General features: G+C 40.3%; 1 protein-coding gene across 1 annotated transcript; it reads left to right on the top strand.

Annotated features, from left to right (window-relative positions):
• The first annotated feature begins 4,287 nt into the window (after nt 1-4,287).
• On the top strand, nt 4,288-19,976 carry LOC121316423 (RNA-binding protein SGN1-like). Its single transcript, XM_041251494.1, is given in 6 exon segments — nt 4,288-4,299; nt 9,199-9,278; nt 9,602-9,821; nt 18,289-18,331; nt 18,611-18,729; nt 19,848-19,976. Coding segments are annotated over 6 exon segments (603 nt in total).
• Nucleotides 19,977-21,353: the final 1,377 nt, after the last annotated feature.

The following is a 21,353-nucleotide window of genomic DNA, read 5'->3' on the forward strand; positions in this document are numbered from 1 at the left end:
CCATTGAGACCCAAAGGCTTTAGAGTACTCAATTATTTGGCTCATTTCTGCCCAGTCTCCAGCAGAGGCAGACACCCACATAAAACTTGTCACTGGCCACCTTTAACAGTTGGGTGTTATGGTGAATCATGCGAAGAGCCAGCTCACGCCTTCTCAGACAGCCTGCTATCTAGGTGTGCTTGGACTCCAGTCTGTGCTGTCCACAGTCGGACGACAGAGTGCAGAGAATAACTGGCTGTTTAGAGCTATTTCAGGTCAACAACATTAATGGTAGCGGGCACTCTCTTACTCATCTATGCCTCGATGTAGTGCTGGGCATTGTCACCAGAAAGGAGGTCATCACCATGGATGCATTCAGCCTGAGGCGCTTTGTGGAATGCTAGGGTTGCACAAGGTTGCTCTGGGCACAAGGTGTGTGCAACCCTCTTTGGCAGGGTCTCCACATCAGTGTTTTGGAACTGCAAGCAGTTAACCTGGCCTTGCAAAATATTTTGCAGGAGGTTCGAGGGAGACATGTCTGTAACATAACAGTGGTGGCGTAGATAAACCACCAGGGAAGCCACAGGTCTCCCAGTCTCCATCACGTGGCCCGAAAGCTTTTGCTCTGGGCACATGAGAACCACTTCCTCTCACTGCGGGCAGTACACCTGCCCTGGGTGACAAACTGGGTGATCTCTCTGGGAGTTCCCGGTGCCTCAGATTGGAGGCTTCACCCTGAGGTGGTGAGGCTCATTTAGGAGAGCAGAGATAGATCTCTTTCCCTCCCAGAAATCAACCCACTGTCTTCTCTGGTTCTCCATAAAAGCAGACAGGGACCCGATGGCTATAGATGCCTTGACGCACCAGTTGCCAAGGCAACTGTTAATAGCCTTCCCACCGCTCGCCTTGCTCATTGACTCAGGAGGCTCTGGTTTTTAGCCCTGATGCAGCCCCTGAGGCCAGCCATGGAGACTGCCCAAGCACCACGACCTGCTCAGGCAGACGCGGGGGACCTTATGGCATCTTGACCAAACAGGCCTGCAGCTCTGTGTCTGGCCCCTGAGCAGCTGCATTTGAGCTCTCTGCGTCTATCCAGTAGGGTTATTGACACCCTGCAAAATGCCAGACCTGTGTCCACACGTTCCCAGTCCATTGGCAGTTATACTGTAATTTTTGCAGGACCTGTTTGATGAGGGGAAATCCCTCTCTACATTAAAGGTCTATCTGCCAGCTATTTCAGCTTGCCATGTCAAAATTGACTCGGTCTCCCCAGGAGCTGACTTCCTGATGGGGCAATCTTTGAAAGCAACTCAGCAGCTTCAGCCACCTATGAAGGGTATTGTTGCTTGATGCACTCATGAAGCCATGCAGTCACCTCCGCAAAGCCTGCTTAATTTTTACAGAAGCCAGGACAAAGGTTATGCTCCATACCAATCCTGCTTTTTTGCCAAAGTCATGTCAACCAGTCAGTTGAATTGGAGACATTCCATCCCCCTTCTTTCCAGTGTGACAGAAAGCAGCAGCTCCATATTCTCTGTCCGTTGCGAGCCGTAGCATATTATGTTGACAGGACGAAAAATTGGAGGCAGTTCGTTATGGGACAAAGTCCCATGGTAAAGCCCTGTCTAAGCAGAGGCTGTACATATGCAGAACATTCAGGACTGGCTATGAGCAAGTTAACTTTGCCCCTCCAAAAAAGCTCACTGCCTGTTCCCCCAGGAGCATGGAAACATCATGGGCTTTATTCCAGGGTGCATCTGTGAAGGTAATATGCAATGCAGCGGTATGGACTACTCCCTATACCATCACTAGGTTCTACAGACTAAATTTTATGGATCCTCAAAACCCTGGCTTTGGAACTAGAATGTTAAGGACAGCTTCCAAGTCGACCCTTGCAACACAGGCATAGGGGTGAGTTTCTCACTTCATTTTTTTAGCCCTAGCTACTTGTTACTGTGATTCCATGTGGTAACACACAAGGCAGCCTCTTGGCTTAGCCTTGTAGCGTTCCAGGCGTGCAGCAATGTTGTCCTTACGACGGCTTGGGTATACTGACCCGTTCGGTAATGGTTACATTTCATACTTGGAAGGGAACATTTGGTTAGTGTAATAACCCCAGTTCCCTGAAATATAAATGTAGCCATTAAGGATCAAGGTTACTGCGTCCATGATTGCAGAAGGCTTGAAGGAAATATGATGCTGAGGTCTGTGCACGCTGTCATTTTGTGCCCTCGGTGGTGGGCCATGACTGCGTCACAGGCTCTATGAGCAGCTTTGATATATTTTATTTAGGTATCGGGTCATTAGGAGGTAAATACCAATTTGGTAATGCAATAGTGCCACTTGCTGGCTACTAACTGCATTACCAGGAATGTTTAACCCTTTTCTCCCCCCAGAGTTGTCTCCTAGTGAACCAGTTAACCAACCAGCCAATAAGGAACTTCAGACTTTTTTCAGCCATCCATTATTTCCCTTTGTTGCAGCAGTTTCTATGGGGTAAAGGATTAACATCTACATTACACACATGAATTTGTGTAAATTATTAAATAAACTCCAGACTCTTTCCTTTGTATTGACGTCACTATGTATGATAAACTGAAGGTGTGTACCATTTGGCACTTGTATGTATTGTATGCCTTTGTTATACATTTGTATATTGAGAAGTGTGTTCAAGTCAAGCTATTTAATATCTTGCACTGTTAACACAATGTACTTTTGTGTACACTGTTTTATTGTTTTAACTGTAGCTCTGCATTCTCAGAGGGAAAAGCATGTGTCTTTAATATTCATTTGTTTTTATTCTTTTTTTGTCAATACAAAGTGTGCAATTTGATTTGTAGTCTGTGTCGAGAATCTTTACACAACTTTTCTAAGAAAAGCAGTTTTGGTTTCTGTAGCTTGTGTGCTTTTGAAATGATTTTGTTTAAACATGATTTCAAAAGTATTTTCAGCCTTGTACATGGGTTGTAAAGTTTTCTGGATCTTTACAAAAAAAGTTCCTTGACAGAAAGGGAGTATAATAAGAAAGCTTTAAAGTATTTATAAGGTTCTGCAAAGGATGGGAGTCATGTAATTTTATTGTAAAAATGTAAGCAAAAAAAAAAAAAGCCTCTGTTGAAATAAATGCCATAGTTTGTGAACTCTTCTGGTTTTCCTTAAATGTACAATTTTAAGCAATAACATGCTAACCTTCCCAAACAGTGTATATGTATATATAGAAAGTATTTAGAAAGTCTACACCCCCTTGAACGTTTTTCACATTTTGTGTCAGCGCCTCAGTTTCATGCATTTAATTTTTTTTTACACTTATCTACACAACATACTCCACACTGTTTGGGTGAGGTGGGTGAGTTGGGTGAGGTGGGTGAGGTGGGTGAGGTGGGGGGGGGGGGAGTTTTTCATTGATTTTTGTACTTGTATTTGTACTTGAGCACAGAATCAGACACAATTAATCAAATTCCATTAATAAAACGCACCAAAGGCCTCCCCCACACCACACCCCACCCCATTCTACCCCATTCTAGACAAAACAACGTGAACATGTATAACAATAGGAACCAAAGCATGTTTCCTTTTGTTTCTAATAAGGCAAAAGATTGTGCGCACACACACAAAAAAAAGCAACACATGAGGTGCGGATGGGTCTTGCTTACCACAGTAGGAGAGAAAGCTCAACGAAAGTGTTACAATGATACACATTTGGGATTCTAAAATATAAAATATATATATGTACACAAAAAACCTGTAAACATCAAGTGAATAAAATACGATCGGTGGGAGAAACGTGGTTGTTACAATGAAAAAGAAACAAGGAGATCGATTGTAGGTACTATATACAGTGGCCAGAATAGAAGTCTTTTAGGCCATTTGTTTCAGTGTTGTTATTTTAATGCATTTGTCAGGCTTCAGAATAAACTGGTAGTAGCAGATCTACACGATGTGGAAGTAATCCCATTTAATTGTGTAGTAATGGGAATGTTTATGTATATAATGCAGTTCAAGTTATGCCACTAGAGGTCAGTAGTGCCCTATGTACTTACCGTCTACCTAGGATACCGTGGGGTCGAGAAAGTCCTTAGAAAACACTAATGTGTAGGTTTCAACGGAGATTGTTCTAATAAAGACACTGTGATTAAAGTTATACTCTTGCATCTTGGATCTCGGGTTATTACATATGGCGACGAGGAAATCGGGCAACTTGTCTTAGGTCGTTGAAAACGGAGACAACGAAGGAGAAAAGACAAGTGTAGCTGCATAGCTTTGGCCCAACCTGCTAACGTTAGCGGGAGCGCTCACAGACAACGGAACATGGCTGCCACGGTAGGAACAACCGTGCCGTTTTATAGTCAGCTACAGACATGGGAGGAATATTGCGAAGTGCTGTCGCATTTTTTTGAAGCAAATGAGATTGACAACGGCAATAAAAAGAGGGTGATTCACAAGTTCAGTAGGAAGCCAAACATATAGTCTGATGATAAATTTGTTAAGCCCAGATAAGCCAGGGGACAAATAGTTTGACGATTTAGTTGAACTGTTGAAAACGCACTACAACCCAAAGCCCAGCGAAATAGTTCAACGCTTTAAATTTAACTCAAGAAACAAACAGGCAAATGAGAGTGTGACCGAATATGTGGCAGTGCTAAGAGAACTGACTCAACATTGCAACTATGGAGATAGGCTAAAGGAAATGTTACGGGACAGGCTAGTCTGTGGTGTAGACAATGATCGTATTCAGCGCAGGCTGTTAGCAGAAACCAAGTTAACATTTGAAAAAGCACTGAAGCTTGCTCAGGCATTGGAAACAGAGAACAAAGACGTTCAGGATTTACAATGGCAAAGCAAAGGAAGCAATGGTGCTAACTGGAAACATGCTAGCCAGGCTACAGTGCAAAAGCTAAAAACGTGGAGGGAACCACAAACTGGTGGAACTATGAGGGCATGTTATAGATGCGGTGGTGAGCACATGGCGAATGACTGTCGTTTTCTTAAGGAAATGTGCCACAGATGCGGAAAAAAGGGGCACATCAGGAAGGCGTGCAGGGCGAACTCACCTGTGGAGAAAACCAAACCTAGAGGGGGAGGAAAACAAAAGCAGGGAAAAGTGGGAAAAAAAAACACGGGGCTCATCACATTAGCGAAAATCCTGCAACAGATGCAAGTGACGGTGAAGACGTGTTCATTATGAATAACGTAACAGAGACAAGCATTCCCAAGGTAGCGCCTATCACATTACACTTAAAAGTGAACAAGTTGGATGTGCAATTTGAGGTTGACATGGGGTCCAGCGTTACAATTATGAATGAAACAGAGTACTCCAAACTAAGGAATGGGGCAAAAGTACCTGAGCTAAAGACATGTTCCCTGCATCTCAGAACCTATACAAGCGAAAGAGTGAAAACATTGGGTACTGCAAACTTAACTGTACAGTACAGAGAGACTGTTAAACAGCTGCCAGTAGTAGTAGTGTCTGGCAAAGGACCAAACCTACTGGGCCTCGGTTGGATTAAGGAGTTGGAATTAAACTGGGGCACTGTAAACCAGATAGGTAGAGACAAAACAACACTCCAGGATGTGTTGAAGAAACATGAGAATGTATTCAAAGAGGAATTGGGGACATTGCGAGGCCCACCGGCTAAAATATATGTTGACAAAGAGGCAACACCAAGGTTCTTTAAGCCAAGACCTGTGCCTTATGCTATGAAACCGAAGGTGGAGGCTGAGCTGGACTTGAGAGACAAAATAATTGAACCAGTGAAATTCTCTGAGTGGGCAGCTCCCATAGTCCCAGTGCTAAAGCCTGATAACTCTGTGAGGATTTCCGATGATTACAAACTTACTGTAAATCGGGTGTCCAAACTGGAACAGTATCCCATTCCCAGAATTGAAGATCTTTTTGCAAAGCTCTCAGGAGGGGCAAAATTCAGAAAATTGGACATGAGTCATGCCTATCAACAGGTAATATTGGATGAGGAATCAAAAAAGTACGTAACCATAAACACACACAAAGGGTTATTTACTGTAAACCGTCTTCCATTCGGGGTTTCATCCAGTCCAGCTATCTTTCAGAGAATTATGGAGAGTTTGCTGCAGGGAATTCCCCATGTAGCCATTTACCTGGACGACATCATGGCGATGGGCAAAAATGATCAGGAGCACCTGCAGATGCTAAGCGAGGTACTTCAGAGAGTGGAGGAGGCAGGCCTACGGCTAAAGAGAAGGAAGTGTACCTTTCTGGGAAGTGAGGCTGAGTTTCTGGGTCACAAAGTGGATGCTACAGGACTACACCCACTTAAGAACAAGGTACAAGCTATCCAAAATGCACCTGCACCTACCAACATAACAGAGCTTAAGGCTTACTTAGGACTGTTGAACTATTACAACAGGTTTTTACCTAACCTGTCAACACTGTTGGCTCCACTGCACAAATTGTTGAGAAAAGACACAAAATGGCAATAGAAAAAAGAGCAGGAGGCTGCTTCTGAGAAATCTAAAAAGCTCATGCAATCCACAGATATACTTGTGCATTACGACAGTGAGAAAGAGCTGATTCTGTCCTGTGACGCCTCCCCCTACGGGATAGGCGCAGTACTTTCACACCTCATGCTGGACGGGTGGGAGAGACCCATAAGTTTTATGTCAAGAACACTCACATCAGCTGAACGAAACTACTCTCAGCTTGATAAAGAGGGACTGGCTGTGATTTTAGGGGTGCAATGGTTTCACAAGTATCTCTATGGTAGAAAGTTCACCATATGCACAGATCATAAACTGCTTCTTTCACTCTTCAACGAAACGAAGGCTGTTCCACAGATGGTGTCACCGAGGATCCAGAGGTGGGCTGTGACACTGCGGGCATATGAGTACGTGATAGTCTACAAGGCGGGTAAGGACCACGGCAACGCAGACGCCTTGAGTCGTATGCCACTGCCGGACACTTCCCAATCCACAGGTCTGGAAGACAGGGTGCTGATGATGGAAGACATAGCGATGGTGACCGCAGAGGAGGTGAGAGTGTGGACAGGGAAAGATTCTATACTGTCTAGAGTGAGAGAGTACGTTTTAAAGGGGTGGCCACAGCAGGGGGAAGGAACAGATTTTATACCTTATTCTGCTAGGAAGACAGAATTGAGTGTGCAAGATGGTTGTGTCTTGTGGGGGGCACGTGTCATCATCCCACAGCGATGACGAGAGGCTGTGTTGGAACAGCTGCATCAGTGCCATCTAGGGGTTTCGCGCATGAAGGCTCTGGTGGCCCAAACTAGATGAGGAGATAGAGACACGGGTAAAGGCATGTAGCAAGTGTCATGAACACCGGAAAGCACCAGCCACAGCCCCGCTACATCCCTGGGAGTGGCCAGACAGACCCTGGAAGCGATTACACCTAGATTATGCAGGACCATTTATGGGGCAGATGTTTTTGATGCTCATAGATGTGCATTCCAAATGGATGGATGTTTACCCGGTAACTTCAGCAACATCAGCTGTTACAATTGACTGTTTGCGAAAAAGTTTTAGCAATCAGGGATTACCAGAAATGGTAGTTTCTGATAACGACACCTGTTTTGTCAGCTCAGAGTTCAAGGAATTCATGAGCAAAAATGGCATTGTCCATGTTACATCAGCCCCGTTTCATGCGTCTTCCAGCGGTCTCGCAGAACGAGCTGTTCAAATATTCAAGACGATGATGAAGAAAGCGGGAGAAGGAAGTATGTCAACTAAAGTGTCAAGGGTACTATTCAGCTATAGGTTAACACCTCAAACTACCACAGGACTCTCCCCAGCAGAGATGTTACTAGGGAGGAAACTTCGGTCTACGCTTGATTTAGTGCATCCCGATTTAAAGAGAAAAGTGGAACTTAAGCAGAATAAACAAAAGGAACACCACGACAAGCACACAAAGGGGAGGAGTTTTGGAGACGGAGACTCTGTGATGACAAGAAACTTCAGTTACGGTCCCAAGTGGATACCAGGAGTCATTGCAACAGTGACTGGTCCAGTATCTTTCAAGGTAATGCTGGGAGATGGCAGGATAGTACGCAGACACATAGATCAGATCCTGTCTAGACAACAGGACAACACCATTGGGTCAGAGGATATTGTGCAGGACACACCTGCAGAGGTTCTACAACCACCAGCTAGAGTAACCATGCCAGAGGAACTTGTTCCAAACAATGCGGACACTGTCTCAGAGCAGCTTGCTTTGAAACCAGAGGAACAAACTGGGAGTTCCCCAAAGGTGGGCAGGGACAATCAAAGCATGGCACAAGCTGTGCGTCGTTCCCAAAGAACTGTCAAAAAGCCTGGTTACCTGAAGGACTTTGACTTGTAAAAAATGTTTTAAAAAAGTTTGAAATTAAATGTTTATGTACAGTTAAGGATGGACTATTTTGTGTAGTTGTTGTTACAACAATAGTTCAGAGATATCTAGTGTATTAGCATTACATTTTGTTTATAACTGTGTTTAAACTGTTTCCAAATTTTAGAGAAGCTGAAATCTTAAGGGGGGGGGAGAATGTAGTAATGTGAATGTTTATGTATATAATGCAGTTCAAGTTATGCCACTAGAGGTCAGTAGCACCCTACATACTTACCCTCTACCTAGGATACCGTGGGGTCGAGAAAGTCCTTAGAAAACACTAATGTGTAGGTTTCAACAGAGATTGTTCTAATAAAGACACTGTGATTGAAGTTATACTCTTGCATCTTGGATCTCGGGTTATTACAATTGTAAACAAATTTGAATGCTAAAAGATGTGCCTTCTGATGTACAAAACACTAAAATATTTGGGGGGAAAACCCCAGTTGACCAACACCAAATAAATATACCTATACTTTTAAGTTTGTCTTTTGGAATCTTGCAACTACTGTATATAATTATATGTTTTTCTTTTTGTTTTTTTTTGTTTTTTCAGTGATTCAACAAAAGCAATACTCGGAGTTCACTCGTCAGTCCAGTATTTGTCTCTGCATGTAAGCAATCTAAACTGTACATTCTTAGCCCTTTATAAAAGCAGACTTTTTTTTTTTTTTTTCCTGACAGCATTTACACCTGCATATGCCTGGGCAAATTAGGCATTTTCTCAATTGTTATTTCCAATATTGTCACTGCCCTCCTGTTTTGCTGCTGTTTTCTGATTCACTTGTTCTTGCAGAAAGACTAATTAAAGTACCGTTGCATCATGTATTGTTTTGGATGAACATTTGTTTCATTTTATGTAGCCAAGTCCTAAGAAAAGAGAGCTGAGTGAAGATGTGGTTGGCAAAGTTACAGTCCTGAGGTCGCAGCCACCAACGAAAAAGTAGAAACCTCTTAAAGAAAAATGGCTAACAGTTGCTGAGAAGAAAGTGGAAGACAGGTGAGAGTGGGGCCTCCAGTCAGTGTAGTGTGGTTATATCACTGATAGAGTATGTGAAGGCACCTTTTGTTTCATAGTACGATTGCATTACGAGGCTATCAAGCATTGGGTGATGACAGCTATTGGAAGTAGATACGTTAACGCAAAAGCTATACAAACTGCCAAGATAAAGCGTTTTTTTTTTTTTTTTAAATTGGGTTGTCAGAAATCCAGAGAATTTGATGACAGCTTTAACTTCGTGAAGTAAAAATATTTTTTTCCTACAGAGAGTGCTCTTTGAAAAATGCTGCTGATGAAGAAGGAGTGAAAAAGAATACAAAACCAAAAAAGAAAGCTAAGAGCACCCAGGAATCGGAAGACAAGAAGGGGCCAAAAGATGAGGAGGAACTCCCCAGAAAGAAGAGGCCTATCAACAAGGCAGAGGAGAGGATAAAGAATAAAAGGACAGTGTTTGTGAGTAACCTGCCTGTCAGCTGCACCAAAAAGGTAAGACCCCAAAGGGCATCTTGAGGTGCACGCTGTGGAACTCATTAGCATACCCTAGCGTGCCTTATCTCCGTGCGCCTTAAGAAATTATGGCCACAACCTATAGGCTACTTGCAGCTAATGACGTCACATTTCAGCTTACCGATGTCTCAGCTGAGCGGCATATTCGAAATCCTGTTGCTTACATTTTGTTTGTTGTTGTATTGAACAGTATACAATGATTTATCACTTGATTTACACTTGCTGAGGCACAACTGTGAAAACCTTTAATTATCAGTGACGATAAGGAAATGGTATTGATCACTGGTGTGTCCCCCCTGCTCCTCTTCAGCTCGGTACAATTCAACAGTAAGTTTTCATGCATTTGCCGTGCATGAAGAGACAAGAAAAATTTGGCATACAAATATTCAAAGAGAAATTCAGTCACTAAACACACCAAAGTTTGCAGTCTGCATTTTGTTAAGAAAGACCTAACTGAACTAACCAGGAGGCTGTCGGAGGCTGTTGCAGTCCTGCTTGACTGGAATCAGTACTCCTCGGTGTGTGAGAACGAAGAGACAGCCAGTACAGAGTCCAGAAGAAGAAATGGACATACTTCTGCAGTACAGTGTAACGATTATAGTTCGAAGCCCGAGCCAACCGCCTTTGATTTGTCAATTTCTAAAAATGAAAAAAAGGTTTTAAAGATCAAGCTAGAAGAGTCAAAGTTTTGGTCTTCAAAGGTTTGCAGGCTCCAGCGAGTCCATCTGATTGTACACACGGTTAGTATTCCCCACTTACTGTAAGAAAAAACTATGTTGTATTAATTTAGTTTATGTAATGTAGTGCACGTTCTTGATTTTTATATGCACACGTTTGTGTATCAGGTGTTAGCTATTAAATTTGTAGCACGCAGATATTTCTCACAGTAGATTTTAATGACAATGTCATTATACTGTAAAATTTTGTATTCTTGTATACAGAACAGATTTGCAAGCTACAAGAACTGGGACTCTGAACTTTACACCCTACTATTAAACTGTGTGGCTTCTCATTTTCCTTCAAGGATTTAAAACAGTGAGCCCTTGTCCTGATTTCTGCTGTCATCATGTCTTGTTTGACATAAAAAAAGGAATTTGATGAGTTTGGAGAGTACTTTTATAACAATAATAATAATCTTTATTAAATAGTACAATTTATGTAGCACGTCTCAAAGCGCTTTACAATATAAAACACAACAGTACACATAAATAATCACATCCAACTTTGCATATTAAAAACACAGCACACATACACGTTCAGCAAATGCATAATTAAGTAGGCTTTTTGTTTGTTTTATAAATTTGGAATTGCCTTTTTTTTTTTTAAACCCCATTTTCTCCCCAATTTGAAATGCCCAATTTTTTTAAGCATGGCTCACCTCTGCAACCCCCGTGCTGACTCGGGAGAGAAGAAGAGCACATGCGTCCTTTGAAACGTGTGCTGTTAGCCACCAACTTCTTTTCACTCTGCGGGCTAGCCATGCAGCTACCTTCAGAACTACAGCATCGGGAGGACCACGCAGCTCTGGGCCGCTTGCAGGCAGGCCCACAGGTGCCCAGACAGACCACAGGGGTCGCTGGTGCATGGTGAGCCGAGGACACCCTGGCCAACCTAAGCCCTCACCACCCTGGGTTGCGCTCGGCCAATTGTACACCTCCCCCTGAGAACTCCTTCCATCCACGGCCGTCAGTGGAATAGCCTGGACCCGAACCGGCGATCTCCAGGCTATAGGGCGCATCCTGCACTCCATATGGAGTGCCTTTTACTGGATGCACCACTCAGGAGCCCCTTTTTAAACTTTAAAATTCAGTCGAGTAACGTTCATTAAAAAAAAAAAAAAAGAAAAAATTTAATATACATCGGCAAAATGTAGTGACCCTCCCTTCATAGTCACAGAGGTAGCTGGAGATACAACTTTAACCCCTTTTCTAACTTGCTTGATGGAGCTTTGCATGAGACTTTTGCAATCCTGTGCATGTTATTTATTGTTAATGTCGGAAGGTCTTGTATTTCATGATAAACTCGCTGGCGAAAGTAAAAAATCGAAAGATCAAAAGATTGAGCGGTAGCTGCAGCAAACAACACGTAAGTTGAAGTGACCAGAAGCTGCTTTACCAGTATAGCCAAATACAGAAGTATGACGTGCAAGTAGCCTGTAAATCAAGGAGCTGAGATAGAAGCGTGGAGTAGAAGATTGCCTCTATCATGCGCACAGGTGGCTGAAGTGGGACTTGAAGTGTTTTTTTAAAAAAAAATTTATTGACGTTGTATTTTTTTTCCTGACATTTTATTTATTTATTTATTTATTTTTAGAAACAAATAAAATATATTGTAATATAGGCTATTTTTATGTATGTACATTTCTGTGGGTCTTATTTACTTTGTGTGGTCATACATGGACATATCTGCATACTGGGTAATTTGCTTGTGCTGTTTTTAACAGCAGACTATAGTCGTAATTCCATCCAGAACGTCTGTAGACACTTGATTCCTTATGTCCCTGTTTTTACAAGGTTCATCTGAGAAAACTTGTTCTAATTCTGCAGTACTGTGTGGCAAAGCCAGCGTATTCATGGCAAATGTAGGAAAACGTGGCTCTTGTCTATGTTAGGTGCAATTTTGTGCCAGCGTTAATCAGCTGCTAGACCCGTCTAAGATCCATCAAGTCAGTCACTTGTTACTGGATCAATTCCATTCTAGGCTGCCCAGCATATTTCCAAGAACAATCTGTGGGAAAAGCATTGCAAGCTGGACGATGTCTCCCGAGTGCACTGTGCTTTGGCTACTTACTTGGTTGAAGAACGCATACTAATTTCAGCACAGTAACATTATTAACTCGCATTTCCTTTTGTTACTTTTCACTGCCATTACATAATCTGTAGGTATATGTCATTCGAGCTGATTGGGAAAGCCGCAAAGTAATACAAAATATACCATCCATTATTTCAATCCAAAATCACTCACATTTGTTATTTTCGGGTTTATGGACAGTGTTAAACTACAACTTTTTTTTTTTTTTTTATTGACTCCCTAAAAAGATGGTTGGCAAAAAGCAACAAAAATGTATAACTAAATACAAAGGAAAAACTACCAAAAAAATAGCAGGTTTACCAAAAAGCACTGTGTGGGCTATTATTGACAAACACAGGAGAACAGGAACTACAGCAATTAGCTCCAGGTGTGGAAGACTGTGACCAGGATGGCTGGTTATGACGTCAAACCAGGAAGCTGGAACCCCATCACAAAGACCAATTAAGATTTCTGCAAAATCTGGAAGAATCGTTCTAGCAGCCCGTCAATATCCTCGGATTACTGCAAAAGATCTGACACACAATTTAGAGAAGATTGACGCGCGAACAATTCAACAAGGTGAATGTCCAAAGCGATTTGGAGTTTTCCTTGAATGACTGAAAACCTGAAAAGTTCCACGACTATGTTTGGCCACTTGAAAGCAACAATATGTTGGGAGGAAGAGAGGAGAAGAATTTAACACTAAATGCCCCGCAGCAGTCATTTTGGCGATTTTTGGTTTTAAACAACACATATGGGGCTGCGCGTTCATGTACCTTTCTGTCTGTATGTATTAATATTCTTAATTTATATATTATATATATTTAATAATATTAATGATGACTACTGAGACTACTGATAATAATGAGGACTACTGAGACACATACATCAATTAGTCCTCATCAGATTTAATTCACCTAAGGAGAGCGTGAGTTTCTAACCTCTCCTGTGTGTGTGTGTATGTATATATATATATATATATATATATATATATATATATATATATATATATATATATATATATATATATATATATATATATATATATATATCTCAATCAGTGCCTATAGAAAGTCTACACCCCCTTGAACATTTTTCACATTTTGTCATGTCAGTGCCTCAAAGTTTCATGCATTTAAATGAGGATTTTTTTTCCACGTATCTACACAACATACTCCACACTGTTAAGGGGGAAAAAAGTTATAAATTAAATACAAAACTGAAAGATCATAATTGGATAAGTCTCCACCCCCCTGAGTTAATACTTGGTGGAAGCACCTTTGGCAGCAATTACAGCTGTGAGTCTGTTGGGATAGGTCACTACCAACTTTGCACACCTAGATTTGGCAATATTTGACCATTCTTCTTTACAAAACTGTTCAAGCTCTGTCAGGTTCCTTGGGGAGTGTTGATGGACAGCAATCTTCAAGTCATGTCACACATTTTCAGTTGGATTTAGATCAGGGCTCTGACTGGGCCACTCAAGGACATTTACCTTTTTGTTCCTTAGCCACTCCAGTGTAGCAATGGCTGTGTGCTTTATCCTGAAAGGTGAACTTCCGTCTGAGTTTTAGCTTTCTTGCAGAGGGCAACAGGTTTTTCTCAAGGACTTCTCTGTACTTTGCTCCATTCATTTTCCCTTCTATCCTGACAAGTCCCTGCCGATGAGAAACATCCCCGTAACATGATGCTGCCACCACCATGCTTTACAGTATGGATGGTGTTCTTTGGGTGATGCGCTGTGCTGGGTTTTCGCAAAAAATAACGCTTTGCATTTAGTCCAAAAAATTCCACTTTAGTTTCTTCAGGCCACAAAACTTTTTCCCACATGGCTACAGAATCTCCTGAGTGTTTTTTTTTTGTTTTTTTTGCATACTTCAAACATGATTCAAGGTGGGCTTTCTTGAGTAATGGCTTCCTTCTTGTCACCCTACCATACAGGCCAGATTTGTGGAGTGCTTGGGATATTATTGTCACATGCACACTTTGACCAGTCTTGGCCATAAAAGCCTGTAGCTCTTGCAAAGTTGCCATTGGCCTCTTGGTAGCCTCTCTGATCAGTCTTCTTGTTCTTCGGTCATCCAGTTTGGAGGGACAGCCTGATCTAGGCAGGGTCTTGTTGGTGCCGTAAACCTTCCACTTCTTAATAATCATCTTGACCGTGCTCCAAGGGATATTCATTCCTGTTTAGCCAGAATAAACAGAGGAAGAAACATTTGCTGTAATCAACATTTGGGCTTACGGTTCAATCCAGAGAAGTTTGGATGGAAGCGCCCGTAATAAGCTGGTTTCCGGGGCATTGATACAGGTGTTGTTACTTGCATCTGTCACCCAGGTCAACCCTGCTTTATCAAAAACAGTGTGAAACCGCGTACCTGACCCAGGTAGGTTTTGACCCCGGTTGAACATTCCAGTGTGAAAGGGGATTTAGGCATCTAATGTATTCAAAGTAAAAAATGATTCAAACTAGATGTAAGACATAAGAATACACAGCAGAGTTGTTTTAACTGTAAAACTGAGAACTTTATAAAAAAAAAAAAAAAAAAAAAAAAAAACTTTCAACTGCATTTACTAACAAAGCCCGAGACGCATCACTTTGCCGACCACTGCACACATTAAAAGATTGATTGTCAAAACTTTTTTTTTTTTTTTTTTTTTTTTTTTTTTTAAAGAGGCTATTTTCATTGCTCATGTACTCCCTTCGCCAATAGCAGAGCTAGGTAATGAAGGGCTCCCGTCTCCCTGTCAGTTATCAGTGAGGTGACAGTTGTAGTGGCTTGATCACTTTTAACTTCTTACTCTCTGAAAAACACTGTGCCAAGTTTGCACATTTTTCCATTTGTTTCAAAAGTGAACGAGTATTCGAAACTTGATGAAAGTATTCGAGTATTACATTTATTGATTTTATATGCTATATATTAATCCAGCTGGAGGGTGATTTATTGTCCCACTCTCTAAAAGTACCACATATAAAATAAACCAAAAAGCTGAAATGAGGTTTGCAAAAAGGCAGGTTTATGCATTTTAGGGTGGCAGCATTAATCGTTAAAGCAAGCTCCCCAGTCTGAACCAGTCTTGCATTGTTAATGCTTCTGTTACAACCTTCTCCATATGAGTCTGTCTTAAAACGAAGGCCATCTCAAAAAACAATTTTTAAAATGGCCCTGTCAATATCAAATGCTTTGTATACAGGGATAATGTGGATGCACAATAGCCTCCTTTTGCTTTTTTTAGCATAGAGCAACAAGATTAAATCATTAAAGCAAAGGTTAAATCCCTTCTGTAATAGGGCAGAGGATGGACGAGAACAAGCGACCATGCAATCCCCAAGTGAGCAGCTTAATCACTGCACACGAATCAAGTTTCACCTGCAGGGGTCAGACTCTGCAACGGAAGTACCTCACCCTACACTATCATTGTCCTTTTTATGAGGTTAAAATCAGGGTTTCATTGGGTTCAACCGATCCAGGCATATTTCTTCAATATTGAAGAATTAATGATATTACGTTATGTACAGGGCAACTGATTTTCAATGGTTCACCCTCTTTTATACTCTCCTTTAAAAATGTAATTAATACATGTTAAGCCATTCATGTATCTCGATCTCAACTGAGAAAAGCGTTAATGGTAACATTGATTTAATTAGCAGGGTTTTTCTGTGAAATAACTAAATGGGCTTTTAAGTCTTTTTAATTTTAAAAGCAGAAGAGACTTTAGTAACGTAAATACAGTTATGCATAACGATAGTAATAGTGTGTCCAGCATAAAATACTTTATCTTTCATTATAGCTTTAATAAAGATTAGTCGCCAGTCTCGTTTGTAAATGAAGGCATGACTCATTTTAAAAGCTAATTCAGTTGTTTCACTAGAAGAAACCCATAAATTAAATCAATTTTACTACTAATAAGTCTCTCAGCTGTGATTTGAGATACACAAATGGCTTAACAGGTATCAATTGAATTGTTAAAGGGCAGTAGAAAAGTCAAGATAAAACACCGAAAATCAGACGCTGTATTATGTACTACTTGTGTGTTTCTTTTGTCTACAGATGTTGAAAGCAATATTCAAAGAGTATGATTACGTTTTCATTCAGTGGTAAGTTTTCTTTTGTTAAGTTTGGAGAGCTTAACATTCAAACTAAGTTTGCCTTCTGATGAAGGACAGAAGTGGACAAAAAATCTGTCGAATGATAGTAAAGACCCACAACTAAAAAGCAATACTTCAGTTTAAAATGGAAAAGTGTCATAGGACACTGCAGCTTTAAAAATAGTAGACGTTATTACTATTCAGACTGTGATATTTTCAAATGTGTACATATCTTACTACATTTTAATGATATGCTTTTATTATATATAAGTATATATAATGTACTGTGTGTGTGTGTGTATATATATATAATTTATTTATAAAGGAAACTTTAATACGTCTTTTTAATACAGACAAGAGAAGATGCAACTGTTCCACGGAAAGCAGCAGCTATACAGTAAGTTTCACACTTGTGTGAAATTATGAAACGCATGCATTGCATATTAAAATCTTGTTTGTATTCTTTTTGCATAATTTTCCTATCACCTAAGATTGAAGATACAGTTTGGTGTATGTCGCTGTAACATTTTGATAAATTAACATTTTTCCTTTCTCATTACAACTAACATGATTTTGAATCACCCTGTATAATGATAGTGCTGCTATTAACACATAGCTGGTGAAAGCACAAGCCATTTGTCTACCTGGCTTGATGAGACGTAGATAACAGTAATATACAAATGTAGAATACTTTAACTCTTGCTGCAGCAGTTAATGGTGTAACATAAAATTTTAATGAAGATACATTTATATTCTGTTATGAAACACAGCATCTAGTAAACAGTGCTGTTTCCACTGGGAAGGGTGGTACCTGTTTCAGTGTCACTGATGCATATATCTGACAGGTGGAAGGGGATTTGTTTATTCTCCTAGCTCTCTCAAAACAGTGAGGCTTAGCTGGTTCATGGCATGAGCACACCAGATTTAGAGCAGTAAACTGGAGCTGAAGTGACTAATCTCGCTCTCAAAACCTTCTGTTTCCTTCTGTTACCTCCCGTTTCTCTTTGCAGGCGCAAGGTTCATCCTAAAAGGCAGAAAGCGATGCAGCAAGTGCTTTAAAAAGGTAATTCTACTTTTATGAGTGCCAAAGAGCAAAGAATAAAAGCAAATGCTAAAACACTGTGCTGTGAAGCGAAGTGGAATGTAACGCAATGTTGTTCCTTTCTGTAGGAATGGCACAGAGATAGAGAGCGCTTTACAGCACAGCCTGTCTTCACTGGGAAATATTCTGCGTGTTGTCAAGTGTTAACAGTATAAACAGTTTTATAAATAGGCTTCATGTTAACTCATTTTCACCTCCGGTTGTGATTGCATTGGTCAGTATCACTCTTAGGTAGATAATTACAAAGTGTTAAAACATCCTGTCACAGAAAAAAAAAATGGAGGTTTAACTGCTTCCAGTAGTGTCTTCTCTTAAATATTCACCTGTTGAATTCAGCTACTTTGGGGATGGCTTATAAGAAAAGCCCAGAATAAACTTGTATGTGTTTACAAACTATATATTGGCTTTGAAAACGTGCTGTGTGTGTTCAGTATAAAATTAATTTAGTTTGTCCTCTTGCCCTCCAGCATGACCACAAGAGGTCCATTTTTGTGGGGAATCTCACATATGGTAAGTGTTGCTTTTTATGATGGAAAACATGAGTGCGTGAATAATACATTAGTATCAGATCAGCATGGTACATAATTCCCAGTGCTTTACAGTCATCTGTAGAAAAGATATATCAGGAATAGTATTATGTATGATTCATAGAGACATTTTTGCCAATTCATATTGAGCTGGGGGTAACAAAGCAATAGGGGACTTTAACTTTTATACAAAGGTATCTCCCTCTTGTGCTGATCTTGTAGATTGCAGATTTCAGTTGCTGTGTGCTTTTTGCTATTTCAGACATTAAAGAGGAGGAGTTGTGGGGGCATTTTCAAGACTGTGGAGAGGTAGAGGGGGTGCGACTGGTGAGAGACCGGGACACTGGCATGGGGAAAGGATTTGGCTACGTGCTCTTTGAGGTAAGGAAACATAGGCTTTTGGAACTACAGTTGTAACCCTACAGTTCAGTAATGTTCACGACTGCAAACCAAGTACCAATATATTAATATAGAGACGGTGGTCAATTGAGTCTACAAATATGTGTAAATAGTTGCAGAAGCAATGATGGAATCGCCTTTAATGACTGCAGTCTATATTGTTCCTTAATTGTATCCGAAGTGAAAGTGTCTATTAGTGGCAGTTTGCTGTTTGACATGTAGGACACAACCCCATCACTATTATATATTAGAAGAGCATGCGTGGATACCGTTGATATAGGTCACTGCCTCTTAATGTGGCTGTAGTTGTCTGGCTCTCGATCAGTGGAGAAAGGTCTCTGGGTTTTCAGTAAACCTGATCTTTTTTGGTAATTGGCTAATGTTCTCTGGAGTGCTTGTGCTTGTGAAAATACTGATTTTACAGCTATATAATCCATTCATTAGTTTTGCCACTGTCACACTGGTTATTTACAGCGAATAAAGCAAGATGTTTTTGCCCCAATATTACCCGTCATTTGACTGGAAAACTGGGAAATTAATTATTTATACCAGGGAAATGTTAAATAAAATAAAAACAAATAAAAAAAATAAATGAAGTACCTTGGATACTTGTATACAGAACCCCTAAAGGGACATGGGGTGAATTTAAAAATGGTCAGTATCTCGTGAGCATGAGTTAGTGTACAAGGCATATATGTACGTATTTTTCTTCATGATAAATAGCAAATCCTGAAACAAGAATTACTCCTTTAGCATTTGCTTTTGTAACCAGGTGAAAACAATAAGAGGATATAATTGGATGCAATAAATGTATTTACGTTAAAATAGCATGAGTCTAAAAGCACACCAGTCTGGATGTTCGCTGTTATGCCACGAGTAGCACAATACAGTGAATGTCTCTCCTAACCTATCCACGAGAACACCAGTGTCTACTGCAGTCAGCAAGATATTACCTCTTGCTCACGAGATACTAACCTTTTTATAATTCATCATGTCCCTTTAGGTGTTCTGTATACTTAAGAGAAAAAGCACTTTAAATGCACTGTGTTAACCACACTGGGGAAAGATAGTTGGCTACCTAATTCTTTTTTTGCACACAGAGTACAGATGCTGCCCAGCTTGCACTGAAGCTTGATAACTCTGTGCTCATGGGAAGAAAAATAAGAGTGAAGCGCTCTGTGAAGAAAGAGAAGGAAAGCCAAAACCAGCACAAAAGATGAAAGGACTAGCTAAAACCCTGTAGAAGGGAGCAGGACCACCAAACACAGGCAGAGGAAATGCAGTTAACTCTTTCAGGGGAAAACCTGGAAAGCCATTCAGACGAAACTTTTCAAACTCATTCAAGGGAGAAATGGCAAAGCCCGTGGATGGGGGAATGAAAAAAACAAAGGACTGAAAAAGAAGTTTAAGTAAAAAAATGGCAAGAAATTTGTAAATATCTGACAAACACAGATAAAGTGTGCATGATTTTGCTTGTGATGTTTTTCATTTGTATCACACATAAAAGATTAAACTTTGATTGTAAAGCTTATTTTATACAGTGTTCATAATGGAACCTGGAAATTGTCTTTTTTTATATTAAGTCATGCAAAATATTCTTGGTTTAGTTTGTTTTTTAAGCAAGTGCTATGAAATTTGACAAATTGTATGTCATGTATTACAGGAAAAGCATGGCACATATCTGCAGTATAGCTCAAAAAGCTAACCAGTGCCTGAAGCCACTAACACCAGATTATTGGAAAAGGTAATATTTTAATAAGCTAATAATAATGTTGATCTTTTTATTTGTTTAACACAGTATGTGTAACACTGATAACTTCAAACTAAGTTTGAGGTCTATGATTTTAATGGTAAAAAAAAAAAAGCATATAAACCCTGTACTGTATATAGTCACTGGGTTCTGTTTGATAGATATGTTTATTTATTATAAATGTTGCAGGCAAAATTCTGAATTTAAACACTGTCAACAGTTGCAGCCACTTATAACAACTGCACACAGTCCACTTCATCAGGTGCCAACAATCTGAGTAGTCAGACGGGTGCTGAATTTAGTATGAACCAACTAGAGGTATTGCAGGAGTTATCAAACCTGGAATCAGTCTCAACAAATTTACAACAAGCTGAGAGGAATAGGAACAGTCTCTCATCTTAATCACAGTACACTGGGATGTTAATGCTTTTACTTCAAAGGAGAATACAAAAAAAAAAACTTAATTATAAACTGTATACCTCTGGTTGATATTTCATTGGATAAAAATCAATGTTGAAGCAGATCTAGATTAATCTGTAACATTTTTCTCTATATAAATCTATATGGAAGATACAGATCACTAGGAATAACTTGTTTTCATTCTTGATATTTAAACAAATACAATAGAATCTGTCATATGCGATCCTGTAAAATACAATACCCTAACCACTGGACCTCTAGCATTTGTTATTTACACGTGCTGCTGCTACTACCTGAACTGGTGAATTGACCTTAGAAGCTGCAGTGTAACAGGCTACCTGAAAGTAAGGCATGCAAACTAACAGCTTTCTTTAACCTTATAATAACCTAGGTATAATTAGCTTCTTGTGGTGTAAGGGCCCTTAAGTTGGGTGGT

Source organism: Polyodon spathula, chromosome 5, assembly GCF_017654505.1.
Source record: "Polyodon spathula isolate WHYD16114869_AA chromosome 5, ASM1765450v1, whole genome shotgun sequence".
Classification (NCBI taxonomy): Eukaryota; Metazoa; Chordata; class Actinopteri; order Acipenseriformes; family Polyodontidae; genus Polyodon; species Polyodon spathula.